Source organism: Engystomops pustulosus, chromosome 6, assembly GCF_040894005.1.
Source record: "Engystomops pustulosus chromosome 6, aEngPut4.maternal, whole genome shotgun sequence".
NCBI classification, from domain to species: Eukaryota; Metazoa; Chordata; class Amphibia; order Anura; family Leptodactylidae; genus Engystomops; species Engystomops pustulosus.
Genome location: NC_092416.1, coordinates 183,271,910 through 183,293,589, shown reverse-complemented (window position 1 = coordinate 183,293,589; position 21,680 = coordinate 183,271,910). Strand labels below are relative to the sequence as shown.

The 21,680-nt window shown below is 45.9% G+C and overlaps 1 protein-coding gene across 1 annotated transcript; it reads left to right on the top strand.

Annotated features, from left to right (window-relative positions):
• Positions 1-228: 228 nt before the first annotated feature.
• On the top strand, positions 229-20,312 carry LOC140066013 (uncharacterized). The gene is made up of 6 exons (XM_072113577.1): positions 229-817; positions 1,237-1,327; positions 7,205-8,142; positions 17,265-17,363; positions 17,803-17,905; positions 18,285-20,312. Exons 3-6 carry the CDS (start codon positions 7,270-7,272, stop codon positions 20,093-20,095), a joined length of 2,886 nt encoding a protein of 961 aa, XP_071969678.1. The 5' UTR covers positions 229-817; positions 1,237-1,327; positions 7,205-7,269; the 3' UTR covers positions 20,096-20,312.
• Positions 20,313-21,680: the final 1,368 nt, after the last annotated feature.

Here is a 21,680-nt window from a genome sequence, read left to right as displayed (position 1 = left end):
TCTCTACATGATGTTACTTTATCTTATCTTCTTTCTCTTCAGGATCAGACGATGGACAGAGACACGAGGGTGGAGAGAATATTCCAGCTCACCCTAGAGATTCTCTTCTATATTACTGGAGAGGTGAGAGATTGTGATGAGGTCACATTACATCATTATCTATGGGAATAAGAGATAATAGGACTGGAGAGGTGAGAGATTCTGGAAATGTATGGAGGGATATTTATCAATGTGTCTCTCCATAACCAGGATTACACAGTAGTGAAGAAGACCTCTAGTGGGCGCTGTCAGGCCCCTGTGTATGAAGGACGGGGGAGAACCCTGAGCCCAATCCCGGCTCCTCCACCTCACCCCCTGATACATGATGACATCAATGAGCAGAAGATCCTAGAAGTCACCCACAAGATGATGGAGCTGCTGACTGGAGAGGTGACACTGCTGGGAATGCTGGGACATTATGCAGTAACGCTATGAAGGGATCTGGGTGATGACGGGATCATTGTGTGTGTCAGGTTCCTATAAGGTGTCAGGATGTGGCTGTCTATTTCTCCATGGAGGAGTGGGAGTATTTAGAAGGACACAAAGATGTGTACAAGGACGTCATGATGGAGGACCACCAGCCCCTCACATCAGCAGGTAATAGACAGGACTAAATCCACACGTCCTTTCATTATCTGTATGGAAAGAAGGAATTCAGTCTCTGGATGTGTTTCCTACAGGTAGATCCAGTAAGAGAACATCACCGGAGAGATGTCCCAGTCCTCTTCTTCTACCACAGGATTGTTCAGAGGAGAAATATGTCCCACAGGATCATCAGGTAGATGGAGATAAGACTTCATGATATATTCTCTGATCTGTAGAAGTTTTTATAGTGATAACATTTTCTTATTGTAAAATCTCATGTCCATATAATCTTTATAGAGGGAATTTAACATACATGCTTGTGCGCCGGTGTACGATAAAGGTCATGCCCACCTACTTCACTGACTGCAGTGCTCAAGAATAGAAGCTCTGATAAATTTACCTCTGTGTGTCAGCTTGATTTTTCTGGAACATCTATAAAGTATAATTTCTTGATAATGAAAAATCTTGAGATTGTTCTCAGCAATAAGAAAACAACACGGTGGAGACATGTCAGGTCAAATTTGTTTGTAATAAACTACTGATCTTTTCTTACCACCCCAAAACCTCCTCGGTGACTTCTTACAATACTTGCCTTTTAAATTTTTGTATCAGGATGAGGATGTGAAGAATATTACTGTGCCAGAGACATATGTGAGGGGCGATGAGCGATGTAAGGAGGAGATTCCTACAGGTAACTGCCCAGGTGAGTAGTAACCACTAGATAAAGCAGAGACGAGTGATAACACAATACAGAACATAGAGACATAGACTACGAAAAGCTGGAAGGTGGGAGCTATGAGGGTCAGGAATACTGCTCACCAGGACCTCGGAGGAAGAGGCTGAGATGTTACATCAGTAATAATACAGAACCTTGTGGTAAGCAGGAAAGTCATAGCCTCCATGGGCAGACAAGAAATGCTGCATGTACCCGGATTGCTGATATCACACAAATGTTCTGTGATCCTCAGAGTTTTCTTACAACAACTAGGAACAGATGTTAGAGGTTTACCCATGAAAGAATTTCCTCAAATCTTAATCCCTTTGTGATGCTAACATGTGTGGGAGATTTGGCCCAGTAGAGTCTGAGGTAGCGGGGTTTTGTGATGCAGTTCAAGACAGTGACACCAAGGTACAGTCCAAAACAGGTCTCGTCTGCGTTTATTTCAACAGCAGGAACAAAATAAAACAGCCTTCACATTCAGGCATCAAAACAAACAATATCCTACCCGTCTGGGTGCTAACTAAACAGAGTTTCTCCAACTCACCACTAAAACATAAAAGATGTTGCTGTTCCAGGCACAGAGGTCAGAGCTGTGTGCTCTCCAGCCTCCTTTCACAGAGACAACGCTCTCAGCTCTGCTCCCACCACCTGTGTCCAAGGTGCTGGACAACACAAACTCAGCATTAGGGCCTTGCATAGTAGGAAAAACCAGGGGAAACATACCGCCCATCACAGTTAACCCCTTCAGTGTCTCACATACCCTCCCCCTCTGTTTGACCCTGTGGGTCCCTTTGTGGTTACCTGTGACCCTTTGGCCATCAGACAGTGGGTACGAGACAAGGCATCGGCATTCCCATGCAGCTTTGCTGCTCGATGTTCTACTGTGAACTTGAAATTTTGTAACATTAGGAACCACCTTGTGACCCTGGCGTTCCTCTCTTTAGCCTGACTCATCCAGATGAGGGGAGAGTGATCAGTTACCAGTGTAAACTGTCGCCCTATCAAGTAATATCTCAAGGATTCCAGGGCCCAATTGATCGCCAAGCACTCCCTCTCAACTATACTGTAGTTCTTCTCAGGGGGTGTGAGCTTGCGGCTCAGGAATGTCACGGGATATTCCTCACCCTCCACTACTTGGGACAGGACAGCCCCTAAGCCCATGTCAGAAGCGTCAGTCTGCACAATAAAGGTCTTGGTGAAGTTAGGGGTTATCAGTACTGGTCCCTCACACAAAACCGTTTTAAGTCGCTGAAACGCCCCCTCAGCTTCTTCACTCCATTTTACCATCACAGACCTGTTACCCTTGGTCAGATCAGTCAGGGGGTGCCGTTATTGTCGCAAAATCGGGAATAAATCGGCGATAATAGCCCACTATGCCTAGGAAAGCCCTCACTTGCTTCTTGCTCACAGGTTGTGGCCACTGCTGTATCGCCTCCACTTTATTTACTTGGGGTTTGATGACACCTCGCCCAATACGGTACCCCAGGTAATGGGCCTCTTCCAGACCAAGTGCACATTTTTGGGGGTTCGCCGTCAACCCTGCTGCCCTCAGGCAGTCTACCACTGCTTGTACCTTGGCTAGATGACTTTCCCAATTGTTACTATAGACTATGATGTAACCAGGTAGGCCGAGGCATATCTCCAGTGAGGTTTTGGCACAAGATCCATTAACCTCTGGAATGTAGCCCAAAGGAGAGTACCACATACTGAAATAACCCATCAGGAGTAACAAAAGCTGTCTTCTCTTTAGCCCTGTCAGTAAGGGGTACCTGCCAATACCCTTTCGTCAGGTCAAGGGTGGAGAAGAACCTAGCCTGTCCAAGTCGTCAACTAGTCAACTCTAGGCATAGGGTAGGAATCAAATTTAGATACCTCGTTCAACTTCCTAAAGTCATTGCAGAACCGTAGGGAACCATCAGGCTTGGGAATCAATACAATAGGACTCGACCAGTCACTTTTAGACTCCTCGATAACCCCTAGGTCCCGCTTCAGGGACCCGGTAGGGTTCAGTTATGATGTCATGCTTCATGACTGAAGTACGACGTGGTAACTTGGAGACATTTCGACATTTCGGAGCGCAAACTCCTTTGCTTCCTGAATCTGGGCCCTGGAGAGGGACTCCGAGATCTGTACTTCAGGCACCTTGGCATCAGGTGGGTACACCTACCTCCTGAGCTACATTCATGGGGACAGACACTTTTTCTACTCCCACAGCTATCAGGGACTCTTTCCCTCCATGGCTTTAGGAGGTTCACGTGGTAGATCTGTTCAGGTTTCCTCCTCCCCGGCTGATATACCTTGTAGTTAACCTCCCCCACTTTCTCCATGACCTCATATGGACCTTGCCATTTTGCCAAGAACTTGCTCTCAATGGTGGGCACAAGAACTAACACTCTGTCGTCTGGGTTAAAGGTCCTGAGTCTGGCTGTTCTATTGTAGACCCTACACTGGCCCTCTTGCGCCCTTGTCATGTGCTCCTTTACAAGGGGCATCACTGCCGCTATGCGGTCCTGCATAAAGGAGGCATGTTCGATCACACTACGGTGGGGGGTCCTTTCCTGTTCCCAGGTCTCCTTAGCTATGTCCAGGAGCCCACGTGGGGAATGGCCATATAATAGCTCAAAGGGTGAGAAACCTGTGGAAGACTGGGGTACCTCACGTATGGCAAACATCAGATAGGGCAACAAACAGTCCCAGTCCTTCCCATCTTTGCTGACCACCCTCTTTAGCATCCCTTTCAAGATCTTGTTGAACCTCTCAACCAGGCCGTCTGTCTAAGGATGATATACAGAGGTGCGGAGCTGTTTAACCTGCAGTAATTTACACATCTCCTTCATTACTCTAGACGACATGAATGGGGTCCCCTGGTCAGTCAAGATTTCCTTGGGGAGGCCTGTGCGGGAGAATACCTGGAACAGTTCCCTAGCAATGTTTTTGGAGGAGGTGTTTCTTAACGGACTCGCCTCTGGATACCGTGTAGCGTAGTCCAGGATAACCAGGATGTACTGGTGCCCCCTTGTGGATTTTACTATGGGGACCAAACCATTGCAATCCGTTCAAACGGTACCTCTATGATGGGTAACGGGACCAGAGGACTCCTGAACTGGGACACCGGGCAGTTAGTTGACATTCGGGGCAGGAGCTACAATACCCTCCTCCCACACCCCGGGCTATTAAAACCTCTGCAGGACCCTCTCTCGGGTCTTCTCAGCACCTAAGTGACATCCTAGCACATGTTTATGTGCCAAATCTAGCACCAGCCTACGGTGAGATTGGGGTACTACCAGTTGCTCAATCTCCTCAACCCGTATGTGGCCTGTACAACAGTTCCCCAACAATCACCATTCAGGGGTACATTTTGTCAGCTCCTGGTATTTGGAGCACACCATTTATGACTTTAACATTCTCCCGTGCTTTAAACAAGGTAGGGTCCTGGAGCTGTGTAACCCCAAAATTTTCTTGGGAAATCTCAAAGTCCGGCATGTCGGCCACCTCCTCTTGACCCTCGACCTCACCAGCTAGGACCTCTAGGGGAGAGAATTCATCACCTGGGGTCACCCCTACTGTTGGTGTGGGTACTTTGGCCTCAAAGGGTTCGGGGGATAAGGCCCGACTTACACCATGTCCATTATCTGTCATAGCACCTGAGGTGGGTCTTCGTCTCCAGAGGTCCCAGAACACCGATAAGTCTCTGCCGATAATAGCCTCATGAAACAGGATCCCCACCACTCCCACTTCATGGCTGATAGTACCACAAGGTGTATGTAGGTTGATGACGGCAGTGGGATATTCACGAGTGTCCCCATGTATACAATACACTTTACACCACCTGTATAGTCCAGGATCAACCAAAGTTCCCCGCACCAGGGTGACCAGACTCCCTGAGTCTAGCAAGGCTTCCACTGTGTGACCACCAATTCTGACCATACACACTTGGGGTTCTGCATCCGTGACTGACTCGGCTGCCAGAACTGGCCAGGCAAATAGTGACATTCGCCGGGTCTGGTTGCAGTCCATTGGCTCCACTGACAGGGGACAGTTGGCAGCAATATGGCCCATTTCACGGCATCGCCAGCACTGGATACGACTGTGACCTCTGTCACGAGCCTCGTTAGGTGTCTGTGTATCCGAGCCCCCCCCCCCCAATGAGCCCCCTCCCAACCTGACCTGTCTCCCCTTTTCTGCAGTAGCAGTCTTACCAGAAGATTTGGTGACCTTGTCACTGGCACTGCTTCGTGCGGGAGAGGTAAGTAGAAGGTTCTCCGTAGCCCGATATCTCTCTACTAGGGACACAAGTTCCTCAGCCTTGGTGGGACCGGCCTGTCCAACCCATCGCTGGAGCCGAGAGGGCAGAGAACGGGTGAACTTGTCAAGAACAAGACTCTCGACCATCTGTGCTGGAGTGCAGTCCTCTGGTTGTAACCACTTCCGGATAAGATGGATCAGGTCATGCATTTGGGAGTGCGGGGGTAGTTTTTCTGAGTATGTCCACTGGTGGACCCGGCTGGAACGAACTTGTATGGTGACCCCAAGACGAGCCAGAATCTCCGCCTTTAGCTGGGGGTGCTCACGGCCTCCGTTTCATTCAGGGACCTCTCCTCCTGTTGCTGGAGCATGGCTTGCTGCAGTTGTCGATTAGCTTGGGACTCTTCCTGCTGCTGGCGGGATCTCTCCTCCTGCTGCTGGAGCATGGCTTGCTGGATTAGCTCTGGCCTCCTCTTGCAGGTATTTAATGAAGTCCTCCAACTTGGCTTTATCCTGCAATTTGCCTGCTGCTTTTATCCCGGCCATGCAATGTTGCAGGATGTGGGGAGCCTTTTCAGGTGTGTGTCTTTTGAACTGCCCGCATCCTGCACCATACGTGGGAGATTTGGCCCAGTAGAGTCTGAGGTAGCGGGGTTTTTTGATGCAGTTCAAGACAGTGACACCAAGGTACAGTCCAAAACAGGTCTCGTCTGCGTTTATTTAGACAGCAGGAAAAAAATAAAACAGCCTTCACATTCAGGCATCAAAACAAACAATATCCTACCCGTCTGGGTGCTAACTAAACAGAGTTTCTCTAACTCACCACTAAAACATAAAAGATGTCACTGCTCCAGGCACAGAAGTCAGAGCTGTGTGCTCTCCAGCCTCCTTTCACAGAGACAACGCTCTCAGCTCTGCTCAGCAGCTTTAAGCAGCCTGATTAGGCTGCTCCTACCACCTGTGTCCAAGGTTGCTGGACAACACATACTATGCATTAGGGCCTTGCATAGTAGGAAAACCCAGGGGAAGCATACCGCCCATCCACAGTTAACCCCTTCTGTGTCTCACACATGATTAAAAAAAAATTAGCTTTTAAGCACTTACTTTTCAATTTTACTCCATGTTTCTGCTGCTTTTGCTTTTATCACAGCATCAGCTGCTCAGAATTTATCTCTGTGGGAGGGCACTTCCTGTGCATTCACATGATGCAGAACAGACACTGTGCACATGGTTCAATGAACATGATTATCATGGTACAGATGTTACGCTCCTCTCTGCTTTGCCTGCCCCCCTCGGACATTTATCTTGTTTGTAGAGCTGGTCTCCTCTTCAGGTTTGGCTCTGCTGCTCTCTGCCTCCTCCTCCCCCCTGCAATACAAGAGAAGCACGTTTATGTGATAGGAATCTGAGCAAACACAAAGAGCTGCCCAACCATAGTCAGGATTGAGTTTAGGGTTAGATCCATGCGCAACCAAAAAGCACAACAGAAGAGACAGGTAAAAATTATATCTATGAAATGTTATTTTTGTTAAAAACATTAAATCAGAGAATGAGTTATTTAGCTGGGCATACTTATTTAAGGTTATATTTTATCATCTGTTTTATCCTTCACAGATCACAATACCTGGAGCTCAAAGGGACATCTGATATCATCACATGTTACAGCAGGTGATGGTTGTATGAAACCAGATACATGTGAAGATCATGACAATATCCCAGATGCCTCCTCAGGCCTTCACACTCAAGATCCGTCATCTGATCCAATTAAATGGGTCCTTTCTACTGAGTCATCAGGAACGGATAAGAACTTTATGTCATGTTTAGAATGTGTGAAACATTACAGTGTTAAAGCAGACCTTCAGCGAAGTCACACCGGAGAGAAGCAATTTTCCTGTTCAGAATGTGGGAAATATTTTACCAAAAAATCAAATCTTTTAAGACATCAAATAAATCACATACGGGAGAAGCCATTTTCATGTTTAGAATGTGGGAAATATTATAGTTTTATAGCAGATTTTCAGCAAAGTTACATAGAAGAGAAGCAATTTTCATGTTCCGAATGTGGGAAATGTTTTAACAAAAAATCTAATCTTATAAGACATCAAACAATTCACACTGGGGAGAAGCCATTTTCATGTTTAGAATGTGGAAAATGTTTTGCCCATAAACATCATCTTGATGGACATCAAATAAGTCACACAGGGAAGAAGCCATTTTCATGTTCAGAATGTGGGAAATGTTTTGCCCATAAACATCATCTTGAAAGGCATCAGATATGCCACACCGGGGAGAAGCCGTTTTCATGTTCCGAATGTGGGAAATGTTTTGGTCGGAAATCAAATCTTGTTACACATCAGAGAAGTCACACCGGGGAGAAGCCGTTTTCATGTTCAGAATGTGGGAAATGTTTTGGTCGGAAACCACATCTTGATCGACATCTGAGAAGTCACACAGGAGAGAAGCCATTTTTATGTCAAGATTGTGGGAAATGTTTTTCTCAGAAATCACGTCTTGTTAACCATCAGAAGTCCTTACACAGTGGTAAAGCCGATGTATGAATCTGGGAAATATTGAAGCCACAGATCATACCGTTTCGCTAAATCTAAAATCAGCAGTAGACATTTGCTTCTAAAATATATTTGTAAAGGAACATTCTGACATAAACTATTTGTCCTGTGCTATGTTATATTATTATTTATGTCTTTATAATATTCTGTTTTATAACATTGTGATGGTGCTCCCAAATGAGTTCTATGCCTGGTATAGCTTTCCTCTTTAGCCTATGTGGTCTAAAATGGCACAGGCTATAGTAAATTTGGCAGGCTGGCTTGGAGGTGGCATGAGGTGGGGAAGGCACAATTCCTGCCTATACAATGAAAGATCATAAAGTAGCGGAACTCATCAGATCCAGCTAGGCCCCCAGCATGTTTGGAAACCAAACATGTCTTTGCTCTTATGTTGCTGTTAGGAGTGCTGCATATCTTTTCATCTCAGGGTCCTAGGAGAAACCAGTACCCAGCTAGGCATTTGTATCACTCCTCAAATTCCAAAAGTTAGACCCATCTGCTCTGACCATATGTCGTGGTCTTCAGCAAGAATAGAAACAGAAATAGAAAAATAATTCAAAGGGAGCTATACCACTCAAAGTCAACATCTGTGGATATTTGTCAAGGCGCCACAAGAGATATGTTCATGAGTGGTCTCGCGACCCATATCCCGGACTCACCCGTGCTCCTCTGCCCCCGCCTGCGCACCTCACATGTCCCGGCTCCTGGCTCGCTCCCCTCTGTTGTGCACGCGCATCCCCGGCTGCTAGGGCGCGTGCGTGGCAGCTTCTCCAGATTTAAAGAGCCAGCGTGCCATTAATTGGCGCTGGCCATATTGCCTAATTCTACATAAGCCTGCCTCTTCCTGCAAGCCATGCTGTATCTTTGTGCCTCACAGCCTGATTTCTCTGTGTTGCTGTGTCCCGTGTGCCTGTGTTCCGTTCCCACCTGCCTGGACCTCCCGTTGCTGACCCTGGATTTGGACTTGACCTTGCATCTCTGCCACCTGCCCTGACCCTGAGCCTGGACTTGACCAAGTCACCGCCATGCTGCAACAGCTGCTAGCTACCCAGCATCAGCAACAGTCTCCTGAGGCTGCTCCTGCGACTCCTGCTACCCTGGCTTATCTTCCTGCTGCTGAACCCAGGCTACATCTCTCTTTGCCCGGCAAGTATGATGGATATCCCAAGATGTACAGGGGCTTTATAACCCAGTGCTCCCTGCACATAGAACGTATGCCGTCTCAGAGCGGTCCAAGGTGGCATTTGTCCTCAGCCTCCTTTCCGGGAAAGTCCTAGCCTTGGCTACTCCTCTTTGGGACAGAGATGACCCTGTTATGGCTACCCTCACGGCATTTCTGGCAGAGTTCCGGTCAGTCTTCGAAGAACCGGCACGGGCCTCCTCTGCAGAGACTGCATTATTGGACCTGCGCCAGGACAACTCGTCTGTGGGAGAGTACGCAGTTCAGTTCCGCATCCTGACTTCCGAACTTGCCTGGAACGATGCAGCCCTCAAGAAAGGACTCTCTGCGCAGGTCAAGGACTCGTTGGCGGCTTGGGACCTGCCGTCAACTCTGAGCGGTCTCATCACCCTGGCCACTCGAATTGGCGTTCGGTTTAAGGAGCGCACTGAGGAACTACGCTTCGAGTACCCCCAAGGCCGTGTTAGATGTCTTCCTCGCCTGGCATCTGTCTTCCAAAACCCGCCTGAATCTTCTGCTGATCAACCTATGCAGGTGGACTGAATCCGGCTTTCTCTACATTTTGTTCCAGACGACATCAGGAGAACCTCTGCATGTATTGTGCCAGCCCAGAGCACTTCGGCCTGGATTCGGGCTCTACAGAAAACTTTGTGGATGCTGCCCTAGTCTCCCAGCATCACTTCCTGGTGGTTCATCTTGAGAAGCCCTTGTCCATTGCCTCAGTCAGTGACCAGATTCTCTTTGTGCCCATCTGGTTTTGCACGGAACCCCTACTCCTGCAAGTTGGTGCATTACATAAAGAGAGACTTTCCTTTTTTGTGCTGCTCCAGTGCACTTCCACTCTCCTGCTGGGTCTCCCCTGGTTGCAGCATCATGCCCCTGTTCTGGACTGGTCTTCTGGGGAGATTCTCCTTTGGGGTCCGGATTGTTCCTCACGCTGTATGACGGTCCCACATCCGCTCCCTGTCAGGACTTCTACCTTGTCTCCAAAGCCTCTGGAGGGGCTTCCAGCTCCATACCAAGACTTCACAGATGTGTTTTCCAAGAAACAAGCTGAGACCCTTCCTCCACATCGTCCCTATGATTGCCCAATCGACCTGCTGCCTGGATCTTCTCGTCCTCGGGGTCGGGTGTACCCGCTCTCGGTACCTGAGACAGCCGCTATGTCAGAGTATGTCAAGGAAAATCTGCAAAGAGGCTTCATCCGCAAATCCTCCTCTCCAGCAGCTGCGGGATTCTTTTTTGTTACCAAGAAGGATGGCTCTCTCCGCCCCCGTATTGACTATGGTGGTCTTGACAAAGTCACTGTTAAGAATCGCTATCCCCTGCCGCTGATCACGGAGCTGTTTGATCATCTACGGGGTGTGAGAGTCTTTACCAAGTTGGATCTTCGTGGGGCCTACAATCATATCCGCATCAGGAAGGGCGACAAGTGGAAGACCGCCTTTAACACCTGTGATGGGCATTTTGAATATTTAGTTATGCCTTTTGCGCCAGCCGTTTTCCAGGAGTTTGTTAACGATATCTTCAGGGACTTATTGTACAGCTGTGTTGTGGTTTACCTGGATGACATCCTCATGTATTCTGCTGACCTCGAGTCCCACCATTCCCATCTCTACATGAAACTGGAGAAATGACTGTTTCATCAGAAAAGCCTTCCTTTCTTTGGCTACATTATTTCCGATAGAGGCTTGCAGATGGATCCTGACAAGTTATCTGCGTTTCTTCATTGGCCACGCCCAGTGGGACTGCGGGCTATTCAAAGATTCCTGGGCTTTGCAAATTATTATAGACAATTCATTCCACAGGCACTAACGAAGAAAGGTGTTAATTCTTGTGTCTGGCCTCCAGCAGCTGAGGAGGCCTTCACGAGACTAAAGACTGCTTTTTCCTCTGCATCTGTTCTTACCAGACCTGATACCGAAAAGCCATTTTTTGTGGAGGTCGATGCCTCCCTCATAGGAGCTGGAGCGGTCCTTACTCAGAAGGGGCCTAGGGGCCGAACTCTCTCCTGCGACTTCTTCTCCAAAACTTTCTCCTCCGCAAAGAGGAATTATTCTTTTGGAGATCGTGAGCTTCTGGCTATCAAGCTAGGCTTGGAGGAATGGCGTAATCTGCTGGAGGGAGCCCAATTTCCAGTCAGCATTTACACAGACCACAAGAACCTCCAGTACCTACAATCGGCTCAGCGGTTGAACCTGCATCAAGCCCAGTGTCTCTCTTCTATTCCCGTTTCCAAATCTATTTTCGTCCGATTATGCTTCCGCTGTTATGGGGGAGGACTATGCTCCGAGACTTGTGCTGGCAGCACCGGTGGACCTCCGGCAATTACCTCCCGGCAAGACTTATGTGCGACCTGGGAAAGAGGATCCTGACCTAGGGACATTTTGCTCGTGTGGCTGAGCACCCTGGGGTGCAACGCTCTGTGGCCCTAATTTCCCGATTTTATTGGTGGCCTGATTTGGTCAAGGACGTTCGGGATTTTGTGTGGTCCTGTGCCTCTTGTGCTCGTAATAAGCCCTCATGACAAAAAACAGCTGGTCTACTGTTGCCGTTACCCGTGCCTACCTGCCCATGGTCTCACGTGGCTATGGAAGAGTTGGTAGCAGACATTAAAACTATCTGGGAACAGACTCATCAGTCCCTGCTTCGGGCGTCTGCCTACACCTCTAGGTGTAGAGGATGCCCCCTGTCTACTGTGATTGTAGAACCTCCTCTCCTCTAGGTGTAGAGGATGCCCCCTGTCTATGATGATTGTAGAACCGCCTCTCCTCTAGGTGTAGAGGATGCGCCCTGTCTATGGTGATGGTAGAGCCGCCTCTCCTCTAGGTGTAGAGGATGCCACTTGGGTATGGTAATGGTAGAACCTCCTCTGTTCTAGGTTTAAAGGATTCCCCCTGTCTGCGGTGATGGTAGAACCGCCTCTCCTCTAGGCATAGAGGATGCCCCCTTGTCCTCGTCACAGGCCTAGGTATAAAAAGATCTTTGAAGAGATTCTTGTACTGCCCGTACAGGTATTTGTAAATTGTAATGAGGTCTCCCCTCAGAAGTCTTTTTTTTCTAAACTGAACAACCTCAAGTTTAGTATCTATCATTTTGTTCTATTCCCCCCATGCCCCTAAAAATCTTGGTTGCTCTCCTCTGCACCCGTTCCATTTCTACTATGTCCTTTTTATACACTGGTGCCAAAAAATTATACACAATGGGGGTCATTTACTAAGGGCCCGATTCGCTTTTTCCTGACGTGTTACCCGAATTTTTCCGATTTGCGCCGATTGTACCTGAATTGCCCCAGGATTTTGGCGCACACGATCGGATTGTGGCGCATCGGCACCAGCATGCACGCAACGGAAATCGGGGCCCGTGGCCAAACGAGAACCCGACGGATTCGGAAAAACCGCCGCATTTAAAAAAGGAAATTGTGTTGCGGAGCTTGCACTCACCTTCATCCAGGATAGGATCGTGAACTTCAGTGCATTTCAAGGAACTTCAGCGCAGCAGCGCCACCTGGTGGCCGTCGGAGGAACTGCCTTGATGAATCCTGGCCGGACCCGAATCCACCGCAGAGAACGCGCCGCTGGATCGCGAACGGACCGGGTAAGTAAATCTGCCCCAATATTCCATGTGTGGCTTGACCAGTGATTTGTACAAGAGCAAAACTATGTCCTTATTGTAAGAATTTGCTACACCATACATCTACACATTTATTAAACTGTGCATACATTTACATAAATCTTATATCTATCACTACAACAGGGATCACTCTATAATATACCATTAAAGATCGTAAGTCTCTTCAAGTTATTCAAGTTCTAGTTATGTAATGGACATGGACATAAAGTCCAGACTTCCCGCTTTCATTTGAGGGCATCCATATTAAGATTGAATGAAGGGTTAAGGACAGTGGTGGCGAACCTATGGTACCCACGCTGTCACCTCATCACAGGGTTCAACAGACAGAACTCAAAGGGGGTCATTTACTAAGGGCCCGATTCGCGTTTTCCCGACGTGTTACCCGAATATTTCCGATTTGCGCCGATTTCCCCTGAATTGCCCCGGGATTTTGGCGCACGCGATCGGATTGTGGTGCATCGGCGCTGGCATGCACGTGACGGAAATCGGTGGGCGTGGCCGAACGAAAACCCGACGGATTCGGGAAAACCGCCGCATTTAAAAAAAAAAAATCTGTCGCGGAGCTTGCACTTACCTTCACTCGGCTCGGTGAACTCAAGCGATGCTTTTCAGCGCAGCAGCGCCACCTGGTGGACGGCGGAGGAACTACCTTAATGAATCCCGACCGGACCCGAATCCAGCGCAGAGAAAGCGCCGCTGGATCACGAATGGACCGGGTAAGTAAATCTGCCCCAAAGTGTGTGAGGTGTGGTGCTTGCATTTGGAAAATTTTTCTTTAGAGAAATTATGTGGTCAGAGGAGTTATCCATGCTGGTGAAATAAGACATTTAAAGAGATTTTACAAGCTGTAAAATCAGCATAAATATCTGAGAAATTGCTACATATATGAGGAGTGGAAAAATATACAGTTTTATATTATAAGGGCAGGGCAAATACAGTAAGCCCTAATTCTGAGCCACCCAAACAGGTTCTGATTAGTTACTTGGCCCTCCCTTAACAGTGGCCAGTAACTGGACGATGGTGTAGACACATAAAAAGACAGAAAAATAAGGGGAGAGGAGGTTGATTATCCCTGACACGACAAGATACCAAGGAAAGTATAAAATTGAAAAAACAGGAGAATAGTCAAGAACATGTGCCAATATAGAAACAAGCAGTATTTGCTCAATGTTGAGTAGAAGCAGTTTTGGAGCTGGTGCAGCCAGGAGTCTTCTTGGGAAGATGCTACAAGTTTCTCACCCCTGGATTTGGGGATCCTCTGCCTCTTCCTTGCAGACCCTCTCCAGCTCCTCCAGGTTGTATGGTGAACGTTGGTGGAAGTCATTTACCAGTCTCTCCAGAGATGCTAAATCGGGTTTAGGCCCGGGTTCTGGCTGGGCCAGTCAGGAATGGTTTTCATCCAGGATATCGCTATAATTGATTGCATTCAACCTACCTTCCATTACATCCAGTGGTCCTGTCCCTGCCCCTACAGCATGATGCTGCCACCACCAAGTGTCACTGCTGGGATTGTATTTAGCAGGTAATGAGCAGTGCCTGTTTTTTTTCTACATATACTGCTTAGAAATAACACAAATCAGACCATAGAATCTTATTTCTCATAGTCAGTGTATCCATGTGTTTTTTTTTGCAAACTGCTAAGGGGCTTTCATACGTCTGAGGAGAGACTTCCTATGGCACACTCTGCCCCGACTGGTGGAGGCTGCAGTGACTTTTCTCCCATCCCCCTACTGCATCTTTGGAGCTCAGGCACAGTGATCTTGGGGTTCCTCTTTACCTCTATCACCAAGACTTTTCTACCACGGTTGCAGGGTTTGGCTGGACGGCCAGGTTGTGGAATAGTTGTGGTCGCCCCAACAGTTGAGTGTTGTAGAAATTCTTTTGTAACTTTGGCCAGATTTGTGCCTTTCCACAATTCTGTCTCTGAGCTCCTTGGGCAATTTATTAGACCTCATGATTCTTATGTGTTCTGACATGCACTGTGAGCTGTGAGAAATTCCTTCACTACAGCCAAACAAGTGAACAACATTTTCCAGGATTTAAGTCATAAGCCTCAAGAATACAAGGCCACATTGGAATTTTCTAAAAAAAAAACAAAAAAAAAAACATCTAGCACAGTTTTAGAAGAACATTCTTTGGGCAGATGAAACCGAGATCAACCTCTAGAACAATGATGGAAAAAATGTATATTGAATGTGAGGTATCATGATCCACAGCAAAGCACTTATTTACTAAGGATCCGCGGCCACACTTTCGGTACATTTTCAGACGTTTTGGGGGTTTTGCACAGCTGTAACAGGTATTTAACAGGGGGGGCGTGCTGAACTGAGCGCGGGATTTAACTTTCAAATTGTGTTGAAAGATCAAGCAATTACATACACCGGGAAGACGAAGGTGAACTCCATCGGACCTGAGCGGGGAAGCAACACATGGACTCTGAAGGGCGGGTAAGTAAATGTGCCCCCATGTGTCTGCACGCAGCGGAGGTAGTGTGATGGCTGGGGCACTGCGTAACTAGCGCTTTTATTGATGATGCAACACTGGACTGAAGGAGCCAGATTAATTTGATGTATTCGGAGACATCCCGTGTGTGTCAGCTCGAGCCAAATGTAGCAGGACTGATTGGTTGGCGTTTCATATTACAGATGGACAATGACCCAAGACTTTAACCAGGAACTTGTTAAAGCAATGAAATGCAATTTTCTTGAATTGCCAAATCAGTCGCCCGATCAAAACATCTTAATACCAAGCTAAGAAAGATATATATAAATATAAAATGAAAGGCTTTTCACTTAATGGTAGCACAAAAAACCTTACTGTAGGAAATGGGCTTTTAGGGTCTGTTGGTGTCCATTATTACACCACACGGAGGATTCAATTATTGACTATATTCTGCTTCTATAGAGGAACAGAACAACACAAGTCTCAGCGTTGGTCATAACTTCTCGTCACATGGCCCCGCTCCTAGCAACACTTCCTGGAGCCTGACTCCTCCCACACATGTGACTAATCACATGGTCATGACATCATCACAGGTCCTATAGCTTCTCCAGCAGCCCAGAGCCTGACTCCTCCCACACATGGGGCTGATCACATGACTATGACATCATCACAGGTCCTGTCACATATATCTGGAGCTCTGCAGGTGGAGGTAGGTGTGTAGTCACCGGGGACATTTATCAGTGAACCCTCACTTCCATCTCTCTGGATTGGGGTTTCCTCCTGGCCGGGGGTCGCATAAGGTCCTCAGTACTAGAACCACTGCGGGTCTATACAGAGTGTCATGTCAGGACAGGAGAGGAGACTCCCAGAATCATAAATCACTATCATAATTCATCTCAGAGGAGCCTCAGTAGTGCCGGAGAAATGTCACGTATGGTTCATGTTTTCCCACCTGAATATTTCTGTCTGAATTGCCCCTAATACTAAATTGATGAAGTTCTCTACTGGATGACAGGATGTTACACAGATTTCATCTCAGTCATAAAGAAACTCACATTCTAAGCTATGGAAGAGCCAAAATCCATCACTAACCATCAGGATCTCCTCAGTGTTTTCATATTGATTTCATTAATTGTATTTTATTAATTTTTTTTACTTTGTCTTATCTTCTTTTTATTCAGGACAATGGACAGAGACAGGAGGGTGGAGAGAATCTTCCAGCTCACCCTAGAGATTCTCTTCTATATTACTGGAGAGGTGAGAGATTGTGATGAGGTCACATGACATCATTATCTATGGGAATAACAGATGATAGGACTGGAGAGGTGAGAGATTCTGGAAATGTATGGAGGGAGATTTATCAATGTGTCTCTCCATAACCAGGATTACGCAATAGTGAAGAGGACCTCTAGTGGGCGCTGTCAGGCCCCTGTGTATGAAGGACGGGGGAGAACCCTGAGCCCAATCCCGGCTCCTCCACCTCACCCCCTGATGCATGATGACATCAATGAGCAGAAGATCCTAGAAGTCACCCACAAGATGATGGAGCTGCTGACTGGAGAGGTGACACTGCTGGGAATGCTGGGACATTATACAGTAACGCTATGAAGGGATCTGGGTGATGACGGGATCATTGTGTGTGTCAGGTTCCTATAAGGTGTCAGGATGTGGCTGTCTATTTCTCCATGGAGGAGTGGGAGTATTTAGAAGGACACAAAGATGTGTACAAGGACGTCATGATGGAGGACCACCAGCCCCTCACATCAGCAGGTAACAGACAGGACTAAATCCACACGTCCTTTCATTATCTGTATGGAAAGAAGGAATTCAGTCTCTGGATGTGTTTCCTACAGGTAGATCCAGTAAGAGAACATCACCGGAGAGATGTCCCAATCCTCTTCTTCTACCACAGGATTGTTCAGAGGAGAAATATGTCCCACAGGATCATCAGGTAGATGGAGATAAGACATCAATGAATAGTGTCCAATAATATAGACCATAAGAAATAGTTTTGAACAAATTATTCCACTTCATCGTTCGCAGGTACAAATTAATGTAGCTTGCAGAACACATTCCATAGTGAGTGCAATTGTAGTAAATTTAAGTCAATTGCTTAATAGGCGTAATGTAGAGTTCAATAGTACATACAATCGCGTAGTTTTGACCTGGGGCAGAGACTCACACTCCTCCGACCGCTGAGTAGGACGGTGTAAGCCACATGAAGTGACGTTTAAGGGGACGCGTCCCCTTCATCAGACATGTGGCTTCGATAACTCCTCCTGTCAGATCACATTTGATCATCATGATAATTAATAATTATTTGTTATCAGCTAAACCATCACTGTGACTTTTCCATCATTTGGTGACTTCTTACAATATTTGTTTCTCAGTTTCTGCATCAGGATGGAGATGTGAAGAATATTACTGCTCCAGAGACATATGTGAGGGGCGATGAGCGATGTAAGGAGGAGATTCCTACAGGTAACTGCCCAGGTGAGTAGTAACCACTAGATAAAGCAGAGATGAGTGATAACACAAAGACAAAGAACAGCTGAAGGGTTGGGGCTCAATATAAAGGCACACTATAAAGTGGAGCTGCTGGAGGGAACACGCTATGAAGAGGAGCTGCTTTGAGGGGCATGATATGATGGGGAGATGCTGGGGTACACAATTTTTTATGATGCGTCTTTTGCCACTCCAAAAGTTGGGAGGTGTGGCTATGAGACCTCCAACCCACAACCATTTGCTGTACACAGGCTGCAATGCAGCATGTACCCAGATTTCTGATACCAAAAAAATTTCTGCAGAAGATTTTCTGAGTTTTCTTACAACAAGCAATGTTATGGTTTCTAATTTGTATTATTCTTTTTAGATGACAATACCGGGAGCTCAGAGGAACATCTGATATCATCACATGTTACAGCAGGTGATGGTTGTATCACTCCGGAAACATCTGAAGATCATGACAATATCCCAGATGCATCCTCAGGACTTTACACACAAGATCCGTCATCTTATCCTATTAAATGGTTCCTATATAATGAATCATTAGCAACGGTTAAGAACACCAAGTCATGTTTAAAAAGTGGGAAACATTATAGCGTTAAAGAAGATCTTCAACTAAGTCCCAAAGGAGAGAAGACTTTTTCATGTTCAGACTGTGGGAAATATTTTACTCAAAGAAAAAATCTTCTTCAACATCAAATAGGTCACTCAGGGGAGAAGCCATATTCATGTTCAAATTGTGGTAAATGTTTTTCTCGAAAAGCATTTCTTGATCGACATATGACAATTCACACGGGGGAGAAGCAATTTTCATGCTCAGAATGTGAGAAATGTTTTCACCAGAAATCAGATCTTGTTAGACATCAAAGAACTCACACTGGGGAAACTCCTTTTTCATGCTCAGATTGTGGGAAAGGTTTTAATCAAAAATTCCATCTTCTTCAACATCAACTAAATCACACAGGGGAAAAGCCATATTCATGTCCTGAATGTGGGAAATGTTTTGCTCGGAAATCGTATCTTGATCGACATCTAATAATTCACACAGGTAAAAAGCAATTTCCATGTTCAGAATGTGGAAAATATTTCAACCAAAAATCAGATCTTGTAAAACACCAAAGAACTCACACAGGGGAAACTCCATTTTCATGTTCAGAATGTGGGAAATGTTTTACTCAAAGAAGCCATCTTCTTCAACATCAACGAAGTCACACAGGGGTAAAGCCATATTCATGTCTTGAATGTGGGAAATGTTTTTCTCGCAAACAATATCTTGATCGACATCTAAAAATTCACCCAGGGGAGAAGCAATATCCATGCTCAGAATGTGAGAAGTGTTTTAACCAAAAATCAGATCTTGTAAAACATCAAAGAAGTCACACAGGGGAAACTCCATATTCATGTTCAGAATGTGGGAAATGTTTTTCCGAAAGAAACCATCTTCTTAAACATCAACAAATTCACACAGGTGAGAAACCGTTTTCATGTTCAGAATGTGGGAAATGTTTTGCTTGGAAACCGCATCTTGTTAGACATCAGAGAAGTCACACAGGGGAGAAGCCGTTTTCTTGTTCAGAATGTGGGAAATGTTTTAGTAAAAAATCTAATCTTGTTAGACATCAAAGAAGTCACACAGGGGAAACTCCATATTCATGTTCAGAATGTGGGAAATGTTTTTCCGAAAGAAACCATCTTCTTAAACATCAAAAAATTCACCCAGGTGAGAAACCGTTTTCATGTTCAGAATGTGGGAAATTTTTTATTGGCAAAGCAAATCTTGTAAGACATCAAAGAACACACACCGGGGAGAAGCCATTTTTATGTTCAGAATGTGGGAAATGTTTTGCTCAAAGTAACCATCTTCTTAAACACATAAGAATTCACACTGGGGAGAAGCCATTTTCGTGTTCAAAGTGTGGGAAATGTTTTACCCAGAAACCACATCTTGATCAACATCTAATAAGTCACACTGGGGAGAAGCCATTTTCATGTTCAGAATGTGGTAAATGTTTTGCTCTGAAATCGCATCTTCTTAAACATCAGATAAGTCACACAGGGGAGAAGCCATTTCCATGTTCTGATTGCGGTAAAAGTTTTACACGGAAATCAAATCTTGCGAGCCATCAGAAGTCCTCACACAGCGATGAAGTTCAAATTCATGAATCTGAGAGATGTTGAAGCACTGACAAGTATGATGTAATACAAGAAAATTTGCTAGCAATGTTTAGCATGAGGTCGTACAACTTAGATAATTGTGAGATCTGAGAACATTCCACCTATTATCACCAGACGTTTGATTGTGAAATATATGAATTTGTAATTGTGGCCATCTGTAAAGGCAAACTCCAAACATAAGTATGTCCTGTGCTACATTATATTCTGTATTTCTTGGTAATATTCTGTGTGTCTCGCTTCTGCTGTTCAACTTGCTTTTCTATGAGTGGAGGTTGTGCAGGAGAGTCAATAGCCCAATGAAAGGTAATAGAGTGGCAGTAATGGTGCCCTGGGGTCTAGCCAGGCCCACCTCAAGGACAAATTGTGAGTCAAGTTGGCATTCATCTGGCTCCCCAGAATCCAGAAATGGAGCCAACTTCTTATAAATCAGGCCAAATCTTATCTCATGCCTGAGGAACTTGGGCTACAACTATTATTGACCCTCTGATACCCTAAAAATCTCTGCTTGGAATCTTCTGACTGATCTCTGTGGCAGGCCGTATTAACCTGTTGAAGAGGATAGCCTTACCCAAATTGTTATATTCTCTTGAACATGATGATATGATAGTGCCAGGTGGTTCTTATATTCCATATTCTCCTCTATCATCTGGGGAAATGGGTGGGCCAAGCTATGTCTATCCACCCTGTGTCATTTTAAATCTCTAGCAAGAGCTGCTCTTCTAACAATATTCTTAAACTATTTAGCGTGCCAATTGCTTTAGATCTGTACTTTGGTTGACCCTGATAAGATGCCTGTGGTTGAGGAACTGAGTTCTGTGGGATACAGGTAGTCGAGGGCTTCAAATATTTTGGAGTAGATATTGTGAGGATAGTACCACTAATTTTCTCAATATTGATACCCCCAATTGAAAGACGAAATCTCCACTTGGAATCTCCTGACTATCTCTGTGGCAGACCTCATTAACCTGTTGAAGATGATAACCTTACGCAAATTGTTATACTCTTCTGAACATGCGGATATGATAGTGCCTAGGTGGTTCTTCTTTCAAATGATTTCCTTACTCTCCTCTTTCATCTGGGGAAATGGGTGGGCTGAGCTTTGTCTATCCACCCTGTGTTATCCTGAATCTCAAGCAAGTGCTGCTCTTCTATAAATATTCTTAAATTACTTAATCGACCAATCTACTGTACTTTGGTTGCCCCGGATAAGATGCCTAATACTAAGTATCATTATGCTCCCTGTGGCCAGTACTAGAACCTTTGGGCTAGAAGTCAGCTTATCTCCTGCCTTTGCACAGGTGTAGTGTCATGCCAAGAAAGTGTCAAGAGCAATGGGGACTCTAATTCATATCCCTCTCTGGTCGCAATCGGGTTTGTCCCAGGATGGTTCCTATTGGTCTATTGTTTTTTATCCGCTGTCAGAACTTCTGCGTGGTTCTCCACTCCAATTCATTGCTTGTTGGGAAACATTTACTCCCTCACTCTTTGACAAGCACTGAACTGATGTACAACAGTCACACATTTTGGCCACACCACGTGAGGAGCTTTGGGGGTAGCAGTAACGATAGTATACTATGTATAAGTTTGG

Coding starts and splice junctions, on each gene's coding strand:
- LOC140066013 (XM_072113577.1), top strand. CDS start 7,270: ATGAAACCAGATACATGTGAAGATCATGACAATATCCCAGATGCCTCC. Junction 8,143..17,264: donor TACACAGTGGTAAAGCCGAT/GTATGAATCTGG, acceptor GTGTTTCCTACA/GGTAGATCCAGTAAGAGAAC. Junction 17,364..17,802: donor ATGTCCCACAGGATCATCAG/GTAGATGGAGAT, acceptor TTTGTTTCTCAG/TTTCTGCATCAGGATGGAGA.